This window comes from Lactuca serriola, chromosome 4 (genome assembly GCF_051521515.1).
Source record: "Lactuca serriola cultivar US96UC23 chromosome 4, Lser_US96UC23_V15, whole genome shotgun sequence".
NCBI lineage: Eukaryota > Viridiplantae > Streptophyta > Magnoliopsida > Asterales > Asteraceae > Lactuca > Lactuca serriola.
This window is the reverse complement of record NC_136411.1, coordinates 372048473-372074337: the sequence shown is the minus strand read 5'-3', so window position 1 is coordinate 372074337 and position 25865 is coordinate 372048473. Positions and strand designations below refer to the sequence as shown.

Sequence of the window (25865 nt, the reverse complement as noted above, 5' to 3'; positions counted from 1 at the left end):
CACGCAACAATAATTACCACCACGATAAATAAGTTAAACTACAAACCAAGAACAAAAAATCATAAGTTTTATATTATTGTGTACTACAAATTTATATATTCAAACACTCTACAAAATGATGCATGGATTTCACCTACTCAAAGAGAAAGAAAAACGCTAAAAATGTGATCAAGAGACCAAATAAAGTGAAATTTACACGAGAAGTTGCATTTGGGAGATACGGGTAGGCATCAGGAGGTGGCATAACACAATTATCTCCATTAAAATAAATCCTACGTGGAAAAGCCCAACCCTCTTTGAAAGTAAAAGTAGTTTTATCTTTTCTAAAAAGTAATTCGGATTGAACATTTCCCAAAGGTCCCGCTTGATTAAGAAAATCATTGTAGAATTTAACTCCCCATAGCATAGCAGTATCATCTGTAACACAACACACATGTTAAACTTATAACAAGTAGTAATTATTAATCAAAGAGATGAAGAGAATGATTTACTTACTTATAGTAGAGTAAGGGGTTAAGGGCTTGTAGTTAAAGCTGAAAATTTGAGTGAGGTTATCAAAGTTGGGGTGTTGAACAACTAAATTCCATTGTGAATAATTCATTCTGAAATTGAAATTTGTGATTGTGACTTTCACACGCCAATACTCCTTGTAGTTGAGTTTCACATGCCAATGAACACGAATTGGACACATGTGTCTTGTGCATTGAACAAGAGGTGTTAAGCTGTTCTTACCAGGTCCATTAACAACTGAAGCTAGATATGGTGAGTTTGGGCTGCAAAATAGTTGAAAATTTGAAAGAGAAATTATCAAATTTGATATAATGATGATGATGATAAAGATAGAAACATTAGAAGATTTAGCAATGATATTGTTTAAAAGAAAAAGGAGTAAATTACACGAATGGTCCCTATGGTTTGGGGTAATTTGCATGTTTGGTCCCTAACTTATTATTTTAACTCGGAAGGTCCCTAGAGTTTGTTTTTGTTGCACGTTTGGTCCCTGTCTTACCTAAAAAGACTATTTTGCCCTTGATTTTTTAATTTATTTAAATAAGGTGGGATAGGTAAGGTAAGGTGAGGTGGAAGTGGGTTTGAGGGTGTGTGTTTATTTAAATAAATTAAAAAAATCAAGGGCAAAATAGTCTTTTTAGGTAAGACAGGGACCAAGCGCACAACAAAAACAAACAGTAGGGACCTTCCGAGTTAAAAAAATAAGTTAGGGACCAAATGTGCAAATTACCCCAAACCATAGGGACCATTCGGGTAATTTACTCAAAGAAAAGAAAAGCTAATTATTTTTTGTGTTTTATGTATGAGAGAAAAGAAATGAATGCTTACTTTACACAACTTCCAGGATGAGTGTCATTGTTTTGGCATCCACAAGTGCATGTTGGACATGGCACAATGGTATTATTGTAGAAGGATGAAAGAGAGACACAACAAGTAGGAGTTTTTTGAGCTAAAAATTGTGAATATGTGCATGTAACATTCCATGTCACTGCCAAAACACAAGTAATGAAATTAGAAATCTTTTAAGGGTAGAATCATCATTTCTAACAAAAGCTAAATGCAAAAAAATAGCATCGTACTTTTGTTTCCTTCTATTACACCATTATACTTTCAATTTTTTTTTCTTATCGAGGCATTGTGGTTTAAAAATCAACGCAATTAGAGCAAATATAATATCAACTTTTTTTCTTAAGAGAAAAATTGCTTTGTATCAAGACGATATTTGTTATAATTAGGTAGATTTCTAAAGTAGAATGCATTATTAGCCAATATGAAGAAATGGAAGTATAGAATTAGAAATCTTTTAAGGGTAGAATTGTAATTTCCAACAACGACTAAATGCAAAAAAAACAAAAATAGCCAAGTACTTTCATTTATTTGTGTAATATGGCATCCTACTTTAATTTCCTTCTATTACAACATTCCACTTCCAAATTTTTTTCTTATCAAGTCATTGTACTTTGAAAAATCCACCTCATTATTGCATAATACTTGCAATATTTTTCTTATTACCACATTATACTTTGAAAAATCTATCCAATTATAATTATAACAACAAAAATTTGCTTATATATGAATGATATAACGATACTACTGTAATCGGATAGATTTTTCAAAATTAAAATGCTTTAATATGAATAAACGAAAGCAAGATGCTATAATAAACAAAGGGAAATCTCCGATAAAGTCCCAATATTTTGGGTCAGTTAACGGTTTAATCCCAACATTTATTTTTTGAACATAAAACTCCCAATCATCTAATTGTATACGATAATCTATCATTTTATGTTGAAAAAAAGTTTCTTAATACATACGAAATACAAAATATTTAGGACTTTTCTGTTCAAAAAATAAAAATCGAGATTAAACCGTAAACTGACCGAAAATATTGTGACTTTATCAGAGATTTCCCATAAACAAATCAACAAAAGTACATTGCTATTTCTTGCATTTAACCTTTTTTCCAACAACAATCAAACGAAAACTTACTCATAGCTTGAGTCACTCGTCTTCCATCCGCAGTTACAAACTTTGAAGGTTTACCAACGACAGCGGGCCCACACGTATACCCGGGACCCGGTGCAAGCAGAGTAAAATTCTTAGGCGGTTTAACCGTCTTGTTAGTGGTCCCCGCCGCACCAACACTAAGTTGAAAAGAACTCGCGTAATTATTGGGCTCTTGGGCCCACGAATTAATAACTCCACCTTTACAACAATTTGCAATTTGTTGATTGTAAGGTGTTCCTGGTAATAAGTCAACAATTGAAGGGGTCTTTTTGCAACAATGTGGTGGTGTGGTTTTGTATCTTGAACAGTCTCCTTGTTCGGTGGCTTGACCGCCCATCATGCTCCATATCACCTCCTTTTTCGCCCATGTCCACCCTAACGTCCACCCTGGCGGTGATATGTGGCGGTATTGTTGGAAGTTGTACATTGTAACAACCGCCTATAGGAATTGTTAAACTAATTAGGAAATTTAAACAACATGAAAATTGAAAATTAAAATATGTCCATGTGAAGTGTGTATCTCACCTTGAAATTTTGTTGTTAAGAAAGAAATAGCAATGTAGTTTCTTGAATTTGTTTGTTATAGCATTATACTTTAGTTTTGTCATATTACAACATTGAAAAATCTAGCCAATTATAGCATTGTATTTTCAAGTTTTTTTTTTCTTGTTGTGACATTATATTTTGAAATTTTTACCCAAATATAGTAATGGAAATTGCTTTGTATTTAGATGACAATGTTACAAATTGGTTGACTTTTCGATGTACAATGTTGTAATAAGAAAAAAGAATTTGGTTGCTATTTCTTGTATTTAACCAAAACTTGATTATTGAATCATAGATTAAATCGTTTGATAATACTAGAAATCTTGAATCCCTATACAATTTTTTTTATTAAGAAACTTAAACTGAGGGAGAATTTGAGTTAATGATACTTACAACATAGCCATCTGGAGTCCAACTAATAATGTCCCACTTGATTGTGATATTTCCATTTGGGTCAAGTGCATCATAGGCTTCTGCAAGTAAAAAAAAGAAGAAGGTTTTATTTGATAATCCCGAAAAATTTTGTAATTAGTAAGTTATTCTTTGGTCAACGATTTCTATATGATTAGAATTAGATATACAAATTAGAGTTGAGAATCTAAGCTAGAATATTATTAGAAAACTTCACTTGACCTTTACTGATCTTATTTTATAAAAACCATCTTATATAGAAAAATGATCGATTACATTCTTCTTTCAATCGTCAAGAAGAAATGAGAACTGAAACCATTTCGGCGTAAATTAAAGAACACCCACTTGAATTTACCAATTAGTTATCATTAATTTCATAAAACTTTGAAATTTCTCAAATCCATTAGTCAACTAAGTCAGTCAAGAGGAAAGATTAAACCTTTTTTTCTAAATTTCGTAACCCATAAACCAATTTGATCGAAGAACAACTTCCTCATTCACCGATAATCAAAATCTTGCATGTCCATTAGTTAATTTAGTTAATGAACAAAATTTCTTGATATAAAAACTCAGATCAATTCTATCAAATAAACCCTAGAAGCAAATTTGATTAAACTCGCAATTAGAAGCTTCGAGAACTCAAGTAATTCAAAAACCAAAAACAAAACAAGAAATTCGAACCTGTGCATGTGAAACTGAATAAAGAAAGAATGATCGCAAGAACAATGGTGGAAATCGAGAATCGTGTGAGGGATCTAAAGCAATAATCCATCACTTGATGAGGAATTTGATTGATTTGTTAGTTTCTTAGCGGGGAAAAGAAAGATTTTGTTGTGGGGGCGGTGGATGAGCTTGTAGCCCTCACAAATCCAGTGATTGAGAGGAAAAACGTGTTCGAGACTTTAAAAAGAGAGTGGAAACATTAAAAAAATAATAATAAAAAAAACATTACACGCCCTGGATAATGCTGTACAGGATGTGTGTTGTTGTTTTGAGTTATTTGACTTTATGCCGGACATTCTTTTTGATTAATTATATAAAAGTACAAAGATATATATGTTAGATCAAATGTTTCGTATAACTTCATTTATATAATGCAAGTATAAATAGGGTTAATATTATAAAATAACTTATATTTTGATTTTTTTTTTTTCATATTAAATATTAAGTATTTTTTCTGAAAAAAGACATTATAGTATGACTAGATTTCTTATTTTCCGTATTTATTAAGTTTTTATGTCATGAACCGGTTACAAGTGGATATTGCGTCCCATATGATAAAAACATGAAGTCCTCTCTTAGAAACCCTAGTTTCACGAGTTCTTCTTTTCTTCTTATTCTTCATCCATGGTTTCTTCTTCTTCCATGTCTACCATCTACCATCAGGAGAAATCTTGTAACACCGTAAATTTTCAAACAAAATTTTCATTTAAAATCACATTAATCTCATTAGCACAATCACAAAAATCCCCAAAAATATCAAGTTATCAATACACACATGTTCAAAATTGTTTATAACACAATCCAGGATCCTCCAAAACACATCTCCAAGTCGTGTGTGTACAATCAAGTCGATGCCTTCCCGTGATCCTGAGAAGTACCTGAAACACATAACACATAACACGGTAAGCACGAAGCTTAGTGAGTTCCCGAAAATACCACACATATCTCTTTAGTCTCCCATGGCTATGCTCAAATAACATCATTCGGTTATCTCAGTGGGACCCTCCAGTCCTACAACTCGGGTGGACCCTCCAGTCCTAACTCAGTAAGCTCAGAATAATACACAGCATAAATCGCAAAGACATAATGCAGGATATCACAATACGCAATATAAACACATAAGACCCTCCGGTCACACAAAGATTACCACTCTAGGTAAGTATAGTGAGAAGACTCACCTCGTAAGCAAGCAAGCAAATAATCTCGTACACGAATCTCGAAATAGCCTCTGCCTAACACATAGGATAATTAACACTTAAATCACGACTCCAAATAAACTAAGTTATTTTCTCTCTCAAACTCTTGGAATGGGTAAAAGACCATTTTACCTCTCCATGGTCCCCAATAATCCCTGTCTTGACCAACTCTAAAGTCAACAGAAGTCGACACTCGAGTCAACAGTCCATGTTGACCTGACACGCCGAGTGCATCTATGTGACTCGCCGAGTCCCCATTGTTCCTTCAGAATTGTCGCGAAAACCCAACTTAACTCGTCGAGTTGTCTCATCAACTCGCTGAGTTACCCATGTCCAGACTCATTGGGGAAAACCCTAGCCGACTCGTCAAGTCAGCTCGTTAACTCGGCGAGTCCATTCAGTCCATGTGATCATTCAGACATTTTAAGGCAGAGCCATGACCCCAAACTCTAGATCTGGCTCCCTAAGGCTCGAATATCACGTAAATATGCGAGCTTTACATCCATGCATGGCATATTAAGCTAATAATGCCAATACAAGCTCCAACAAGGGTTAGATGCACAAAAGTTTGCCTCTAGCTCAATAAAGTTCGGGCCTTTGGGCTCACTAGACCACCTACAGTCCAGATCTGAGGTTTCAACCTTAATACATGCTCAAGTGACTCAATACCATCACAATGGATGGGAGAAAACCCTAAAAACACCATAACCCAAAATCTCATAAGGAAATGATCAAGTTAGCATATCTTTACCTCCAACTGAAGCAAACTCCTGAAAACCTATAGATCCAAAAGCCTCCTCTTGATCCAAGCTTGATACTCTCTTCTTCTCTTCCATTGTATCACAAAAACATTCAAATCTTAGCCCTATTTCTCTCTGAGCTCACTATGGCCGATTAGGGTTTCACAAAGGGGAGTTGGGTGGCTGGTGAGGCGGTAATGAGGGCTTAAGGCCCTTTAAATAGGACTCAGCCCCAGAGAATTAGGGTTTCCACACTCAGTGCCAGCTCATCGAGGATGTCTCTCCGACTCGCTGAGTTGGTCGTAAAACCCACGTGGTAAATTCGTCTCTACTCGACGAGTTGGGGCACCCACTCGTCGAGTCGCTCAGTTTATTCATAAATAAATATGTAAATATTATATTTGGGAGTTGGGGTGTTACAATTCTCCCCCACTAAAATTAGACTTTTCCCTCGAAGTCATGCTCCGAAAATAACTTAGGATACTGCTCTCGCATCTCGGAATCCGGCTCCCAAGTTCACTCGGATCCCTTCCGATGTTGCCACTGGACCTGAACCAGAGGCACCTCTTTATTCCTCAGAACCTTCACTTTCCGATCCAAGATCGCTATCGGCCTCTCGATATAATTCAGGATCGCATCCACTTGAATGCCCTCTAATGGTACCACGGCAGTCTCATCGGCTACACACTTCCTCAACTAAGACACGCGGAAAGTGTTATGAATCTAGCTCAACTCTGTAGGTAGCTCCAACTGGTAAGCTACCTTATCCACTCTAGCGGTCACTCTGAAAAGACCAATGTATCTAGGGCCCAGCTTGCCCCGTTTCTTGAATCGGATCACCCCTTTCCATGGGGATACCTTTAGGAGGATAAAATCTACGACCTGGAACTCTAGCTCGGATCATCGTCGGCCTGCGTAACTCTTCTGGCGACTCTGGGCTGTCAGTAATCTTTGTCTGACCTGTTGAATTTGCTCGGTCATCTTTAGCACTATGTCAGTGCCACCCATCACTCGCTGCCCTACCTCTCCCCAACAGATGGGAGTCTGACACTTCCTCCCATATAAGAGCTCAAAGGGAGGCATATCGATACTGGCATGGTGGCTATTGTTGTAATAAAACTCAACCAAGCTAAAATAGGTGTCCCAACTTCCTCCAAAGTCCATAACACATGCAAGTAGCATGTCCTCGAGCGTCTGAATTGTCCGCTCACTCTGCCTGTCTGTCTGCGGGTGGTAAGCGGCATTGAAATGCAAACGGATACCCAACTCCTCATGAAATTTCTTCAAGAACCTGGAAGTAAAGCGTGCATCCCAATCTGACTCTATCAAGGTCGGCACTCCATGCCGTGCTACCACCCCTCTCACATAAATCTCGGTCAGTTTCTCAGCAGAAGAGCTCTCATTGATAGCGAGGAAGTGAGCACTCTTCGTCAACCGGTCTACAATCACCCATATCGCGTCAACCCCACGCACAGTCCTCAGTAGCTTGGTGATAAAATCCATCGAAATTAGTTCCCACTTCCACTAGGGAGTCTCTAGTGGCTGTAACGGGCCATGCGGACGCTGGTGCTCCGCCTTAACCCGACGACAGGTCAAGCACCTCTCAACTAATCATGCCACATCCCTCTTCATACAGGGCCACCAGTAATCTCTCTTCATGTCCAAATACATCTAAGTGGCCCCCGGGTGGATCGAGAATCTCAATCTATGTGCCTCCTCCATCAATATACGAGGGGATCCACCTGTATAGGGCACCCAAATCCACCCTCGGAAAGTCATAAGCCCAAGACTATCTGTCTCAAACTCGTAAACCTGCCCAATCACCTGCTCCCTCTTGTGGTTCTCCGGACTCACAGCCTCCACCTGGGCCTCTTGAATAGTATATAAGACTGGAGTCATCACTGTCATCCTCATGCACACATCTCGGATCAGAGCACTCACTGCTCTACGGCTCAGGGCGTCGGCTACCACATTAGCCTTGCCCGGATGATATAAGATCTCACAGTCATAGTCCTTCACTACATCCAACCACCTCCTTTTCCTCATATTCAGGTTGGGCTGATCCATGAGGTACTTTAGGCTCTTGTGGTTCGTATATATGGTACACCAGACTCCATACAGGTAGTGGTGCCGGATCTTGAGGGTGAATACCACCGCCCCAACTCCAAATCTTGGATGGGATACCTCGTCTCATGAGGCTTCAACTAGCTCGATGCATATGTTATCACGTACCCCCTTTGCATTAACACCGCACCCATCCCGGATATAGAAGCGTCACAATAAACTACAAAGTCCTCCACTCCCTCGGGGAGGGCTAACACTGGGGAGTCGCACAATCTCTGGTGAAGTTCAAATGATGCCTACTGCTTGAGCCCCCAGGCAAAAGTAACAACCTTCCAGATTAATTTGGTGAGAGGGACGGCAATCTTGGAGAAATCTCTGATAAACCTCCGATAGTAGCCGGCCAAACCCAAAAAACTCATGATCTTGGTCGGGGATCTCGGCACCTCCCATCTCATAACTACCTCAATCTTGGTCGGGTCGACCAATATCCCATTTTGATTAACGAGGTGTCCCAGGAACTAGACCTCTCGTAACCAGAAATCATATTTTGAGAATTTGGCATAAAGCATCTTTGTCCTCAATACTCCAAGAATCTCTCTAAGATGTTCCTCATGTTTCTCTCTAGATCTCGAATACACCAGAATATCGTCAATGAACACGATCACCGATCGATCCAACATAGGCCTACACACCCGGTTCATGAGGTCCATGAACGTTGTCGATGCGTTGGTGAGTCCGAAAGGCATCACCACAAACTCGTAGTGCCCATAACGATTCCTAAAGGCCATCTTTTGGATATCCTCCTCACAAACTCTCATCTGATGATATCCAGATCTCAAATCAATATTGGAGAACCAAGACGCCCCCTGCAACTGATCGAACAAATCGTCGATCCTCAGTAGTAGATAACGGTTCTTGATCATCAGCTTGTTCAACTCCTGGTAATCAATACACATCCGGTCTGAACCATCCTTTGTCTTGACAAAAAGGATCGTCACTCGCCACAGTGAGCTACTCGGTCTGATAAAACCCTTGCCTAGAAGCTCCTGGAGCTATGAGGATAACTCCTGCATCTCTGGTGGAGCAAGACGATAAGGTGCCTTGGCGATAGGCGCCGCTCCCGGAACCAAATCAATCCGGAACTCCACCTGCCTCTCGGGAGGCACACCCGAAAACTCCTCGGGAAAAACATCTGGAAACTCGCACACTATTGGAACCTCGACGATAGAACTCGGCCTCTCTGTAGCAACCCGCATATCCATCACGTATGCCAAAAAGCCCATACAACCCTGATGTAGACTTTTTCTCGCTCTAGAAGCAGAGCAGAAGGCTGATCTAGATCTGGTACCCTCGCCATACACCATAAGCACTCCCCCACTAGGGTCTCGTATAGTCACCATCTGATGCTCACAGTCGATCACTGCTCCAAAACGACTCAATCGGTCCATGCCCACAATGACACAGACATCACCCATCATGACTGGTACTAGGTCTATCAGGAACTCAACACCAAAAAACTCTAGTACACACCCCTGGATCACATCAATATCAAAAACTGCATGCTCATTAGCTATGGAAAACCTCAGAGGTCGACTCAACGCCTCATGTCGGATACTGATGTGACGTGATGACTAAAAGCTAAATACACGAAGGATCGACTCACACCCGAGTCAAATAACACCAAATCAGGTACAGAACTCAAAAGAAAAGTACCTATACACAGCACAATATAAGCACAACATATCTCAAAATAGTATAAATAAACAAATTCGTACCAGCCACGACGTCAGGTGTTGCGCGGACCTCCTCCGCTATCAACTGAAAGGCTCTCCCACGAACCCTTGGTGTCTCGACCTTTGCTGGCCGATTCTCAGTAGCACGCAAAACGACAGGTGTAGATCTCTGTGTTGATCCCTGAATGAGCTAAGGGCACTCAACCTTCTGATGGCCGGTCTGGTTGCAGTGAAAGCAAACTGCAAACCCCTTGGGGAAATCCTTCGCAATGTGCCCCTCTTTGCCACATTTCTAGCGAATCCCTGCCCGACACAACCCCTCGTGACTCTTGCTGCACTTGCCACAAATGCGACCCTTCTGCCCACAACTCTCGTATCAGTATGCTTAGCCCGCTTCGTCTCCGACTACGACTGTACTGGTCTCCTACCTCAAGACTCATCCTCCTCCCTGGTCTGTAACTCTAGCTCAATCTCCCTCCGCCTGGCATTAGTCTGAAGCTCAGCCAATGTTTGGTATGATGAGTTCGCCACGAACTCTCGTATATCCCTCCTCAGTATGCTTAGATATCGACTCACAGGTGCCTGCTCGGTGGTCACGTGCTCAGGGCCGAACAACGCCCTCTCGTGGAACATCCTCGTAATCTCAGTCATTAACTATGTATTCTGCTTGAGAGACAGAAACTCATGTGCCAAACGTTCTCTCTCTACTAGGGGAACATATTCATCTCAGAAACACTGAGTGAACCTCTCCCACGTCATTGCAACATGTTCTGCAGGAGTAAAACTGGTAGTCACAAACCTCTACCAGTCCTTCACCCCCGAGCGAAGCTGGTTCAGCGCAAACCGAACTCTCAAATGATCAGGGTATGAACACATATAAAACACCCATCAATATCAGAGATCCATCTCATGGCAGCAATCGGATCCTGTGTCCCATCAAACTCTTGTGGCTTCGTGTTGCTGAACTCCTGGAACAACAACGAGTCACCTCCCGGTGCCCTATCATCGGCGACAACTACAGTGGCTGCAGCAGCTGCCGCCTCAGTAACAGAAGCATATCGCTCATCAAAATGTCTTAATCAGTGTGTTATTAATAGACCCAAACATCACCGATATCACCTCTCGAATGGTTGTGGCCACCTCCTCATGAATCATCTGGCGGATCTCCTCATCACTAGTCCCCCTTTTCCTGGGGTTGTGGCGTGTACCCACCATGATGTCTCTGAAACACAACACAAAAATCATCAGAGACTCGCTTGAGTATACTCACACTCGATCACCCGTCCCTACTTGCTCCTTAGCATCCTAAGGATTCTTACTTGCGTTGCATATAGATCCGATGCTTTTAATAGTACGGGCTCAATACTACCTTCCACACCAACCTGTAGTCACCCTAAGTCCTCCTCCTAAGATCCCAATTCATAAGTACTCTATCTCTCACTCATAACAAACTACTCTCTCAGTAGACCCCTCATATGCTCATCTAGGTATCTCTCCTAGATTATCCCTCAACTCAGAAATACTCTCTCTAAGTGTTTCCTGCTAAATACTCTTACTCAACATATACTCAAGGCAAATAACAGATAGCAACAACTCCTAGGCTAAGGCATCACAAATCAGGAAACTCTAGCCCTAAATATGAAATACCTAGCCTATCCTCTAGCATGCATCCCTAACATCTCATAAATATCTCATAACACAAATAAGTAAGGGTATTTTGGGAAATCACCGTTTGAGCTTTGGCTGATTGTACACACTACTCCAACTTATTTTTCTCTTTAAACTCTTTCTCATTTTAGAAAAATCATTCTTATGAATTTTTTTCAAATCCTCAGTTTGAGTCCAGACACACCCGAAGGTATATCTAAATCCCTCAAACCAAGGCTCTAATACCAAACTTGTAACACCGTAAATTTTCAAACAAAATTTTAATTGAAAATCACATTAATCTCATTAGCACAATCACAAAAATCCCCAAAAATATCAAGTTATCAATACACACATGTTCAAAATTGTTTATAACACAATCCAGGATCCTCCAAAACACATCTCCAAGTCGTGTGTGTACAATCAAGTCGATGCCTTCCCGTGATCCTGAGAAGTACCTGAAACACATAACACATAACACGGTAAGCACGAAGCTTAGTGAGTTCCCGAAAATACCACACATATCTCTTTAGTCTCTCATGGCTATGCTCAAATAAGATCTTTCGGTCAATGTGTCTCAGTGGGACTGATGTGTGTGAACTCAACTAGTTTTAATCCTACTTTTAATTATAAAATTGACACACAAAGGCAGTGGACCTATCAATTATGGTGTAGCTAAATACGTAGGGTATCGAACTCAGGGAATGGAAAACTAAAACTAAAAATTAGAATTAACTAAAAACAAGTAATAGAAAATAGGGGTTTCTCTAGTTTTGCAAGACTAGAAACTTAACTAAAACTTAACTACTCAACTAAAAGTTGAAAACACGTAAAAACAAACTAAATACAATGATCAAAAAGGGTTTCTGTTTAGGTTCAACTCATTTACTCCTATGGTTAATTTTTATGGTAATATAATAGATTAATTGTTATTGGTTACTGACTCTGGTGATTAGATTCGCATTCACTATTACTAATCCTTAGAAAACATACCAATTCAAGCAGTGGCCAGTTGATTAAACTAATAGATTTCCTAGGTTAGTTATTCGGGTTAAATAAGACTTGTAGTTAGCTAATTAAATTTGGTGATTCAATTAACCTCTTATTGATGGTGTATCACACAAGCTCACACATTAATTTACCATTCTCTCATTAATCCTAGTTTCATGTTCATTATTCCTAGGAATATAGTATTGTGTTCACATAAATTATATGAGATAAGCAATTAAGAGATGTTCATGCAGCTTAATCACTTAGCAATTAACAGAAAATAGTTATGGTTAATGCATAAGGGTCTTTAACAAGCTTAATTTAACAATATCACCAACTAACAATTAATCAAAAGAGTAAATTAAACCATAGGAGAAAAAAAATTCCCCAAACAGAAACTAACGAAATTAGTTCATGATTTCAGTGTATGAAAGCTTAAAAACGAATTCAAATAAACCTAACATAATTCTATTCAAAGGTAAAGTGGAAAATTAAACCTAAAGCGCCTTAATCTCTTAAGAATGAAGGATTAGGGTTCTTCAACATTTTCCAGAGCTCCAAGGGCTTCCTTGATCGCTAAGTGTTCCACCAAAAATATCCAGAAAAGTCCTGAATTCGGGTTTGTGAAGTCTATTTATAGTTTTCTCAAAACAGGGGCTAATCGTCGAGTCCAGTGACCTACTCGGCGAGTTCGTCACCTAAAACCCGTGTACGGCAAGGATTACACGTATTGCTTCGCGAACCTTCATGTCTACTCGTCGAGTAGACGACCCTACTTGTCGAGTAGCTTCAGAATTAAGCCTTTTTTCTTCTTTCTTTCGTTCCCGAGCTTTCGTTCATATCTCCTGCTTCCTTTTGCTTCCGAGCTTCTTTTTTGGACTGAAAATATAATTTGAACAATATTAAGTATCTTTTGTCCATAATATGCAATTAATTAGCCAATAAATGATAAAAATCCAACAAAAAATAAAGCTAAATATGCAAATATCAGGGACCCTCCAGTCCTACAACTAGGGTGGACCCTCCAGTCCTAACTCAGTAAGCTCGGAATAATACACATCATAAATCGCAAAGACATAATGCAAGATATCACAATACTCAATATAAACACATAAGACCCTCCGGTCACACAAAGATTACCACTCTAGGTAAGTATAGTGAGAAGACTCACCTCATAAGCAAGCAAGCAAATAATCTTGTACACAAATCTCGAACTAGGCTCCGCCTAACGCATAGGATAATTGTCTCTAATTAACACTTAAATCACGACTCTAAATAAACTAAGTTATTTTCTCTCTCAAACTCTTGGAATGGGTAAAAGACCATTTTACCTCTCCATGGTCCCCAATAATCCCTGTCTTGACCAACTCTAAAGTCAACAGAAGTCGACACTCGAGTCAACAGTCCATGTTGACCTGACACGCCGAGTGCATCTATGTGACTCGCCGAGTCCCCATTGTTCCTTCAGAATTGTCGTGAAAACCCAACTTAACTCGTCGAGTTGTCTCATCAACTCGCTGAGTTACCCATTTCCAGACTCATTGGGGAAAACCCTAGCCGACTCGTCGAGTCAGCTCGTTAACTCGGCGAGTCCATTCAGTCCATGTGATCATTCAGACATTTTAAGGTAGACCCATGACCCCAAACTCTAGATCTGGCTCCCTAAGGCTCGAATATCACGTAAATATGCGAGCTTTACATCCATGCATGGCATATTAAGCTCATAATGCCAATACAAGCTCCAACAAGGGTTAGATGCACAAAAGTTTGCCTCTAGCTCAATAAAGTTCGGGTCTTTGGGCTTACTTGACCACCTACAGTCCAGATCTGAGGTTTCAACCTTAATACATGCTCAAGTGACTCAATACCATCACAATGGATGGGAGAAAACCCTAAAAATACCATAACCCAAAATCTCATAAGGAAATGATCAAGTTAGCATATCTTTACCTCCAACTGAAGCAAACTCCTGAAAACCTATAGATCCAAAAGCCTCCTCTTGATCCAAGCTTGATACTCTCTTCTTCTCTTCCATTGTATCATAAAAACACTCAAATCGTAGCCCTATTTCTCTTAGCTCACTATGGCCGATTAGGGTGTCACAAAAGGGAGTTGGGTGGCTGGTGAGGCGGTAATGAGGGCTTAAGGCCCTTTAAATAGGACTCAGCCCCAGAGAATTAGGGTTTCCGAACACAAACAGGAATAATTCATATATAAATACTCATCAAAATTCAGTACCATAACAATATAATCATGAATAAAAATTAATCAGAAGAGTAAAAGATACACACCTACCACATTTGGTCCTGCTCGTGGCTCCACTGTAGATAACTGAAAAGCCCTGCCTCCTACCACAGGCGCCTCTGCTCGACCCTATCGACCGTCTGTAATCCTCAACGCCGCAGGGGCAAGTGCTATCATCCGTCCTGCTGAAAGCAAACTCGGACACTGGGCCTTCTTGTGGCCCCGCTGACTGCAATGAAAACATATCAGGTCTGATCCATGGGTGGTGGTCGTAGTACAATCTCTGCTAAAATGATCAATTCGGCCGCACTTGAAGCAGCCAGAATCACCACCACTACTACTCCTACACGCACCCTCATGCGTCCTGCCACACCTGCCACAACGACTGCCGCCTCGAATATCCCCCGATCTCCCATCTGGCCCCTTGGTCCTCTTGCCGAAACCTGTGGCTACCTGACCCTCATCTGGCTTTTTCTTCCTCTCTGTCTCCAAATCAATCTCCCTTTCTCTGGCTCGAGCAATCATATCCTCCAGCGTCTTACAGTTGGACCTGCTCACAAACTGCCTGATGTCACTCCTCAGCATCTCGTGATATCAAGCTTTCTTCATCTCCTCGTCCGCCACATACTGCGGGACCAGAAGAGCCCTCTCCTTAAACTTGGCGGTGATCTCCGCCACAGTCTCAGTCGTCTGCTGAAGGTCTTGAATCTCCTGTGCCAACTGTTGCACCTCAATAACTGGTATAAACTCAGCCCTGAACCTGGCTGAGAAATCACTCCATATCATCGCGTCTAATGCGACATCATCCCCCATGGTATGACCAACCTCCTCCCACCAATCCCAAGCTCTGTCCTTCAGAAGGCAGGAGGCGAATCTGACCTTGTCCCCCTTGGGACACCGACTCGTACGGAAAGTGTTGGCAACATCGGCCAACCACATGCTGCTAGCAACGAGATCCCTAGGCCCATGATAATCTAGTGCTCCACAAGCTCTGAACTCTCGAAAAGTCAAGGTACACGCCCCTACCAAAGCCATCATCTCAGTGCGGAAAGCTCTCAACTTCTCATCCATAAGCTCCAAAATACCCTCCTTGACCGAACCGAAGATGACAGGAGTCTGATCTAGAATATTTTGTGTAACCTCAGCTGAAAGAAACTCCCTCATCTGCTCCTCGAGCTGCTCGGCTCTTGAACCCGAGCCTGATCCCTCTCTAGCACCTGATCCGCCCACTGGTCTCTCACGTAATGTCGCCATGCTGAAAACATATCACAATAACCATCAGAATACTCATCACTGCTGAGGGATCATACACATACACACTACAAGTTTCCTGGTCTCATCTCAGCCTTTCCCGAATCAAGTACGGATCCTCTGCTTTTAGTAGTACGCGCCCATACTACCTTCCACATTTATCCATACTTTCTTCAAGAACTGCCTCGACTCCACAAAGTCACTACTACTGCTACCGATCTCTGCTACTCTCATCCTAGGCTTACCGTAGGGAAATCTCCGAACCAAACTAGTCCTCAGCTACTAAAGGCCTCCTTGTAATGCCAATTAGCCATCACCTGAATACTATCACATGTGACGAGGCTCGGATAATCCTTCGAGTAAATGACTCGTCCCCACAACGGTTAGACTCAAACAAGAGTTGCGCAATGGGGCCAAATCCAGCACTCTGAGATTATTCAACCCTGATCACATGTGACATGATGTATTCACCTAATGGCTAACTCCCATCACTCAAAGTCCCACAAAGCACAAAGCAAGTAGCATTCAGACACAGGAACTACTCAAGCAAAAATATTCTCATAACGAGAAACTGTACTAGCATACAATGCTAAGCTCATACTATCAAGCATAACCTAAACAGGCTATCCAACTACTGTCTACTCAATACTAGCATGCAATTACCATAAAGCTGAAACACATATAGCAGGCACATAAGGCATCATTCTTAGATCCTTAGTCCTATTCTAGCATGATGTTCTACTAAAACTGAAACTGATAATCATAACATAAACTTGTATGGGTAATTTGGGAGTACTTACTTGAGCTCGGCTGATTGCATGCACCACAACCTTTTTCTCTTTTCAAAGTTCTTTTCTTTCTAAATTTCTTTTTGCTTTTTCTAAAACTCTTTTCTTTCCTCAAAACTCCTTTTATAAAAAAATGATTTCCCTTTTGAAAATTTCCATACCAACTCCTTAGTTTGAGTTCAGACACACCCAAAAGTATATCTGAATCCCTCAAACCAAGGCTCCGATACCAACTTGTAACGACCCAAAAATATAGTCTAAAAATTTCCTTTTTAAAACATTACTTAAAACATAATTGTCAACCCATAAATAAAATCATAACATAAATCAGAGTGTTAATTCCAAAACATATTTTCATTATCAGAGCAAAACATCCCAGGCTGACTAATCAATGGTGTGTGCCATGCGATCACCCCGAGCTCTTCCCTCCACTACCGGAAGTACTTGAAACCAAAACTGAAAACCGTAAGCACGAAGCTTAATGATTTTCCCCAACCTACCACATACCACACAAAACTGCATACTGCAAATACTGGGCCTTGCCCGCTACAACAGGCCCTGCCTGGCTTCGAGCCCCGCTCGGTGTACAAATATGTTTCTCTCAGGCCCCGTCTGTCTTTGGGCCCCGCCCGCTAACATATATTAACACATAAACATACCACAACACATAAACTAAACATATACTACTGAATCCTGTTATAAGGCCTCACCTATCTTGGGCCTCGCCCTTGTCCTGCTACTGATGAGTCATGGAACCCAGTCCACACTCCTTCTGATAGTGAGATACGGGCCCAACCCACACTCACTCCCTTCCTAAATTGGGCCTCACCCCTGCTCTGCTGCTAATGAGATATGGAACATTGTCCATACCCTGCTATTGGTGAGATACGGGACTTCGCCCACACTCACCTCCCTACCAGGCACATACATGTATCACATAGACAACAAGTATAAGCTATCATATAAACCATTCCTTGGGCACCCGCCCTCTATCATTGGGCCTTGGTCCTGAATACTATACTAGCATACTGTGCCTAGGGCTAACCCCCGGGTCTTCCTACTTATAACTACATGGGCCGACATTATGGCCGTAGACCCATCCACACAAAAGGAAACTCACCTTCCACTGCTGAAGCTCTGAATGATACTCTTCTGACTGCTATATGACAACTCCCCAAACGATGCTCCAATAGCTCCCCGAGCTTCAATATCAATATAACATTTAGTACCAAACTGACCTCCAGAAGTCAAACTAAGTAAACCCTGGTCAAAGTCAAAGTCCTGGTCAAATTCAATCTTCCAGGTTGACCCTACTCGCCGAGTCAGCCTATTGACTCGCTGAGTTCATGGATTCAGAATCCCCCAAAATCGCAACTTGACTCGTCGAGTCACCCCGCGACTCGTCGAGTCCTTCAACTTATGAGTCCTAGTCTTGGTTCTGACCAATCCACCGAGTCACCGCCTTAACTCACTGACTAGACTAGCATCCAGAAGAGGTTAGGGTTTCGACCCGACTCACTGAGTCCAAGAACAGACTCGTCGAGTTCACCTTCATCATTTTCATTCTGTCGATTTCAGTCCATTCCATTGCTTCCCAATCGTAGATTTGGACTCCTAAGGCTAGCATCACACGTAAAGTTGCTAACTTTACGTGCATGCAAAAGGTTATGAAGCTAAAACACCAAATCCAAGCAAAATGGTGGTCTATGACATAGAATGGAGCCATGGATGAAAAAAAGCTAACAACTCTGAGTTTCTAGAACCCAAAAGTACTCAGATCTGAAGTCTTCTTCATCCTCAAAGGCACAATACTCGGATTGGCCTTGGAAATGGCCCAAAAGTGACAAAATCTAACTAGGAAAGGGGATCTAAATGAGTTACAGCCAAGATATGAGCTTCACACCTTCAAATGATCTGAAACATCACACCAACTCTGGATCTACTGCCCCTTCTTGAATCACCAAAGGTTCCTTTCTTCCTTCTAGCTTCACTAATGGCAAGGAAAGCTTGAGAGCACTTCAATGAAGGCTTAGGGTTTCGAGAGTAGGTAAAGGGAGTGATGGAGGCTGGGGTGGAGGCCTAAAATGATGCTTAAATAGGGTACTAAGTCCGAAAATTAGGGTTTTCCAACCCAGACCTGACTTGCTGAGTCAGTCACTCTGACTCGCCGAGTCGGTCACTTAAATCTCGACGCGGAACCCGCTCAGACTCGTCGAGTTCACCCATGGACTTGACGAGTTGACCCCTTTAACCTAGGGGTTTCCTTTCCTTTCTTGTTCTTCCGGATTTCGGGTGTTACATGGAACTACTTTTTAGTGAATTACTTTATGGGTTTACTGCCATAGGAAGGGGTTTGCAGTCATAAAGAATGTGTTTGCTATCCAACATGACCGAAATCATCCTAAATCACTCATAAAAGAGTGATTTCGGTCCTAATGGACCTTAAAGAAGAGATTTCGGTCCCAAAAGGTTGGGTTTTCGGCCCTATTGGGCTTTAGACATTGGTTTTTCGGTCTTGGCTAGCTCCTTGAAGGTGATTTCAGTTCTAGCTTCTTAAAAGTAATTGATTTCGGTCCTATAGTGTTCCTAAGAAGTTGATTTCGGTTCTATAGTGTTCCAACATTCTAAAAATCAAAATCTTTTAAGTAATATACAATAACATGCATATAGATTTATTACTTGGACTTGTGTTGACTCCTTTGAATCCTTGATGGCTTTTTGACTTCATTTACCTTTCAAAGGTTCATTACAACTTGTCTATCACACGTGTATATATATATATGAACTTGTATAAGAATGCTCTCTTGGTTTTCAAAGTTCCATTGCATCAAGTTATGTTGTGAATTCACTTATGCTTGGTTAGGGTTTAGGCCTTGTTGGTTCTAAAATTTCCCAGTTATGATAGAATACCACCAAATCATGTAGAAAGAAATACTCAAAACATGTCGATCGTGAAATTCCAACAACCCTTAAATCCGGAAATGTGCCCAAAAAACTTAAATATACACTTGACTTCCTGACAAGTCATCACCAACCCATTTCCCCCGTGAGCATAATGATTATTCCTCCAAGCATCTTACACTGAATCCAAATCGCTCATCAGTTCAGGTGTACATCCCCTACAAATCTCTCGAGGCGTTCACATGAACTTCATGAATCGAGATTTCAGAACCAATACCTAACATTGGTACCCAAACTCCTAATAAACAACCCACATGAAAAAATGGGGTTCATAATGCAAACATTTGGAAGGAGACTTCTGATGCAGAATTAATACTCCCAACAACCTTTTACTGTTCACATGATCCAAACCAACTGGTCACTGGGTCTTTCGACTCCCAACAATGCACTAACACCCAAACATGCCAATAAGACTAATGATCTTAGACCAAAGAGTCTCAATCAAATGACTTCCAAGTCCCTTTCATGTAAATCACACAACCGTTGGTTCACGATAGATCGTGACACCTTCTAACCACTAAAACGATAAGCTCACAGTACTACGCCGATCTTGCCACTATTCCATCACTATCCTAAGGACTCACGACTAACACCACAGGAACCTAAAGGTACTTAACCATCAACCTACCGACTTGTAGGAATCCAATCGACATCCCTCTCAATCACTAATTAAATACATCACGCGCCATACCCTCCTATAACGCACAATTCCTATTACATCTACCAACACAAAATTAGACGAAAACATGTCACACACAACCAACAAAATAGATAGGAGGTTGTACTCTTGATATAAATCAAAATCTACTAACCGAATAAGAACCATACCAATAAATTCTGACCAAGTGTTCTCATGCTATCTCACTCGGTCCACATACACCCCCAAGGGAAACACACAACCAAACTTAGAACTACAATATTCCTCCTTCCTTACAACCTTACCCAAAGGGTAAGATACCAGTAGATCTAACCGAAATGATGAACCTCCGCCACTAATATAAACGTCCTCATGGATGGCCCAAACAAAGATCTCATACTTTAACTGAAACTAAATAGATCCTACCAATACGTAACTAACTCGATAAATCTTCCAAAGTTATCCAGAAATGTTTTTAAAACTTTGGGTCTGCTACGAACAATACTTCCATAATTAACATTTAAGGGTACCCATACCCATAGATTAAAAGGTATAATGTACATATTTTGACGATGGTTGACGCATCCATTGACTTTCGCTGATACATCTTGAAACTCCCAAATAAACTCGTCTATTGATAATGAACGAATGACCAATGATCGTGTAACGTCCCAAAATTAAGACCAATATTTTTTGTTTTTAAATTAATAAACCTATTATCCAAAACTTCATCATAAAACAATAATGGAACAAAGTGTATCAAATACATCATAAAACATCAAAGTAATCATAAAATGCGGAATAAGGTGGTGTGTGCACTACAATCATCTCGGGCTCTTTGCATTCAAACCAGAAGTACATGAACAATAAACTGAAAAACATAAGCACAAAGCTTAGTGAGTTCCCCAAAATATCACATACCATACATAATAAATACATAATGGGCCCCACCGGACATCGAGCCTCGCTCGGTATACAGATTTTTCAGTGATCGGAGCCCCACTCGGTATACATATAATCATATAACAGATAAACACATAACACATGCAATAGTCACAAAGATAAATAGCATACAAAATGGTCATCGGGACCTACCCGACAAGCACATAAGACATGCAAGAGTCACACAGACATCTAGCATCCTAACATAACAAACCATGGGCTGACATTGATGCCTCCGACCCGCTAAATACAATGAGGAAACTAACCTCTAGCTGCTGAATCACTCAAATGAAACTTTATATGTGATATGTGTGTATTTATAGACATAATTATACATAATATCTTAATAGTCCTAATTACTTTTATGCCCTTTATTGAACAAAAGGTACTTAATTTCTTATGAATTGTGTTGTATGGGTAAAAGACATGCTTGGAGCAAAAAGGAAGCAGAAAGCTGGAAGCTAGGGGTTTAAGCTAATATTTTAAAATGAAGAAAATATACTAAACACGCCATGGTGACCCTACCATGACGTGGTATTTTGAAGTTTCCTAGTTGATTTTGAAGGCTTGCTGAATACATGATAATCACGAACACCACGACGTGGTGGCCTCAACACGTCGTGGTTAGACCTGGAAATTCGTGTATTCGTGTCATAAAAACGTGCCAGCCGTGAATTTTACATGATACAATTACACATTGAAAAATAAGCTTTATCTCAATTTTTAAGATGTACTCGTGTCGTGTATTCGTGTCGTGTCGTGTCTCTCACAGATTCGTGTCTTCGTGTCTGAAATTGTCAGGTCTAGTCGTGGTGCCCTGATTTCGGGAAAACTATAATTGTAACTCATTATCCACCTAATTAAGAACCTTTTGGCTAAAGCTTCTGACAGTTTTCGAAGACCAAAGTTCAAAATTAAGGCTTGGAAGTGAAGAAACCAATTGAAGCTTGGGAATTGAGAGCATTAAGGCAAATAAGCTCTTAGTTATGATTTTCTTTTCTAATTTAATCATGTCTATACTTATGAATTTCGTTTTTATTACTTTAGTTGCTAAAATCATGGGCTAAACCTCGTGACCTTCATTTAGCCTAGGATTGTCTGCTTAATTATGAATTGATTTATGGATAGGATTTAGTTTTTATTAATTATTTGTTGATCTACCTTATTAAGGAACCTCGCGTACTTGTGATAACTATCTTCTCTATTTATTTCTCAATTTAACTAAGTTTGCATGACCATCTTTCTTAGTTAAATTTGTATCTTATGATTTTTTGACCACCAAATTGTAGGACTAGAGTTTTGAACAAAACTTAGGTTTAAGTAGGAAAATTGGTAAAGAAAAGTGTAGGAGCTAATGTATGACGACCAATCATATACAGAATTGAATCAAACAACCAATTTGATCAATTATTTATAAGTCTAATCAACTCGAACTGAACACTAGTAAACTTGTTAGTTTGTCCTCCGGGTCACTATATAAATAAGCTTGGTTGCTAAAGGATTAAATGAGTGAACACTAATTTGGTCATCTTAGAAATCGGTAACCAATGAAACTAAAATCCATTTCACTTCAATAAATCAATCATAATAACAAATAATCCGAAGCTAAACGGAAGTATCTCAATTACCTTGATTAAATCATCTTTGTCTTCCTTGCTTCAGTTTTAGTAATTACTTCATTAGTTAATAGTGATAGTTAGTTTGGTAATTTAAGTTTCCAGTCTTGCAAAACTAGAGAAAAATCCATTTTTCTTATTTTATTAGTAATATAGTTAGTAGTAGATAAAATTTAGCTAAAACACCGTTCCTTTTGACACTTGTTCTTAGCATAGCTATACTGTTACATGATTAGGTATACTGCCTAGTGTGTTTAATAGTTTAGTTGAAAGAAAATTATTTTTATAAATCTAAAACTTGAATAACTAAAATATACATTAAAAACATGCATCAAGTTTTTGGCGTCGTTGCCAGAGAACGGTCCTTTTTTAGTTACTTTAAATCTGCTATTTTATTAGGACTTTTTCTGTTTATTTGCTTTTAATTTTCGTTTTAGGTTTTTCTTCTTTTTGACTCACCACGTCGTGATAACTAGCACCACGTCGTGGGGTCGTAACAGTAAACCTTTTGTTTTTCGTTTTTGTTCTTTTTACATGTTTTATTTGTTCTTTCGTAGAAGTTTATGACCAGAGGATCTAACACACCTCTGATTCCACCACTTGAAGACCCAGAGTTTGCCTTTCGTAAACACACGGATAAAATCGTAGGAGGAGGTGCAACACCAAAGAAATCACCTTTTTAGAATCTAAAATAGGTTTTTAGTGAGAAGAAGGGAAAGCAAGTGGGAGAATCCATCAAGGCACCAAAAGACGAAAGCACATACGAAACAGAAGAGGAAGGAAGCAAAAACAAATCGGAAAAAGGTAGAAATCAAGAAAGCGAGCCCGACAACATCATGACAGACATTGTAGACATTTTGATGGAGGCATACAAGAAGAGAATTTGTGATGACACCGGACCAAGACTTGTGCAGCCCACCATGCCTACCATTGCCACATTTAAACTCAGGGGGGCACATCCTTGCTGCACTTAAGGAGATTCTATTCACCGGAAAAGATCATGAAGATGCCTACAAGGATCTTGATGAAGTCAATGACATCGCCGACTAATTCAACATTCCGAATGCTCCATGAGAAACGATGTTGTTGAGAATGCTTCTGGTCACTTTCAAGGGAGCAACTAAAGACTGGTTGAAGGCACTACCACCGGGCGCGATAACTACATGGGCAAAAATGTGTGAGGAATTTCAAGAACAGTTTTGCCCACCATCCAAGGTGGCTAAGCTCAAAAAGGCCATTTTTAACTTTGAACAACAAGTGAGGGAGTCACTGTTTGAAGCATGGGAGCGCTACAAGGGTCTACTTCGAAATTGCCCCCAAAACGACCTCAATGTACAACAAGAAGTTTCTATCTTTTACGATGGGGTGCATGTCACAACTAGATAACTCCTTAATTCTCAAGGCCCCTTAACTAAGAAAAATCCCACGGAAATCAAGGAGATCATTGAAGAATTCTCTAAACATTCTAAAGAATACCATAACCCGCGAAATGATGTAATAAGGGGATCGACTAATGCTGCTTTGGAAGACATGTCAGCAGTTTTGGCAATGTTGCAAAACATGGATAGGAGGATGACTAAGATGGATCAAACAATCCATGCAATAAGAGTTGGGTGTGAAAACTGTAATGGGCCACATTTGAATAAGGATTATGATCTTGATGAGAATGGAAACCGAGAGGTTCAAGCTTTCTACTCGAGCGACGATAGATTTGATGAAGACTAGAGAAAGCCTAAGAAGAAGTGGTTACCTTATGATGAGTACAAGAAAGCCAAATAAGAGAAATATAAACAAAGAAGAAGAGGCTTTTACCAACGAGAGGAACCAAGCCTAATAAGAAACCCGATTTCGAGTCAATGCTTACCTGTTTTGCTGCTGCATCCGAAAAAAGGCATGAGGAAACAAAAGCAACAATTAGAGAGCAAAAAACTATGATGAGGGAACAACAAACTCTACTTAGAAATCAACAAGCTTCCATTTTGAGCATTGAAAAACAACTTGGGCAACTAGCTAAGCAAATGAATGAAAGATCACTAGGAGGACTTCTAGGAAATACCGAACAAAATCTGAAGGGAGCTCACATCCAAACTGTAACGACAAGAAGTGGGGAAATCATTACATATCTGACTCCTATTAACAAAAACAACTCGGATGTGGAGCAGGAAGTTCGAGAAGAAAGACAAAGAAAAGAAACTGAGCAGTCACTACGACGTGGTTCTGATGCCACGATGTGGCAAGATTCTGAAAAGAAACATTCTGAACCCGTTAAGCCATACTACCCACCATTGCCCTTCCCAAGTAGAGCAATCCAAGAAAAGAACGCAGAAGACCACCAGAAGTTCTTAGATCATATCAAGTCCCTTGAAATCAATATTCCATTCCTTGAAGCCTTGGATGAAATGCCAAAATATGCTAAGTTTCTCAAAGACATGTTAACAAACCGCAAGAAAATGGAGGGATTATCTAAGGTGATACTGAATGAAACTTGCTCCGCTGCAATGCTAAACATGCTACCAAAGAAGATGGGTGATCCAGGAAGCATAACTTTACCGTGCCATTTAGGGAACATAACCACTAGTCATGCTCTAGTCGACTTGGGAGCAAGTGTTAATTTGATGCCTTATTTGTTTTTCAAAAAGCTTGATCTCCCTAAACCAAGACCGGTCCGAATGGTCATCCATTTAGCTAACAAGACTATGACCTTTCCAAGAGGTATTTGTAAAGACTTAGTAGTAAAAGTTGACAAGTTTTTATTTCCCACAGATTTTATTGTATTAGACATGGAGGAAGATGAACAAGTCCCAATCATCCTTGGAAGGTCCTTCTTGAGCACCGCCCGAGCCTTAGTAGATATTACAG

At 40.2% G+C, this 25865-nt stretch overlaps 1 protein-coding gene and 1 non-coding gene across 2 annotated transcripts; both read right to left on the bottom strand.

Annotated features, from left to right (window-relative positions):
* Positions 1 to 48: 48 nt before the first annotated feature.
* Positions 49 to 4367, bottom strand: LOC145097723 (protein COBRA-like). The gene is made up of 6 exons (XM_079035358.1): positions 4156 to 4367; positions 3457 to 3536; positions 2500 to 2956; positions 1339 to 1498; positions 496 to 773; positions 49 to 417 (listed from the first exon to the last, which is right to left on the bottom strand). The coding sequence occupies exons 1-6, from the start codon at positions 4244 to 4246 to the stop codon at positions 134 to 136; spliced, it is 1350 nt and encodes a 449-aa protein (XP_078891484.1). The 5' UTR covers positions 4247 to 4367; the 3' UTR covers positions 49 to 133.
* Positions 4368 to 24227: 19860 nt separating this feature from the next.
* LOC145103533 (small nucleolar RNA R71) lies at positions 24228 to 24334 on the bottom strand. The gene has a single exon (XR_013706619.1). It is a non-coding gene; the product is annotated as a small nucleolar RNA R71 (small nucleolar RNA).
* Positions 24335 to 25865: the final 1531 nt, after the last annotated feature.

Excerpts from the sequence above, each read along its gene's own strand:
- LOC145097723 (XM_079035358.1), bottom strand. The coding sequence starts at position 4,246 with ATGGATTATTGCTTTAGATCCCTCACACGATTCTCGATTTCCACCATT. Across the intron at positions 2,957-3,456 it reads GGACTCCAGATGGCTATGTT|GCGGTTGTTACAATGTACAA; the intron begins GTAAGTATCATT and ends CAATTCCTATAG. Across the intron at positions 418-495 it reads AACCCCTTACTCTACTATAA|ATGATACTGCTATGCTATGG; the intron begins GTAAGTAAATCA and ends GTTGTGTTACAG.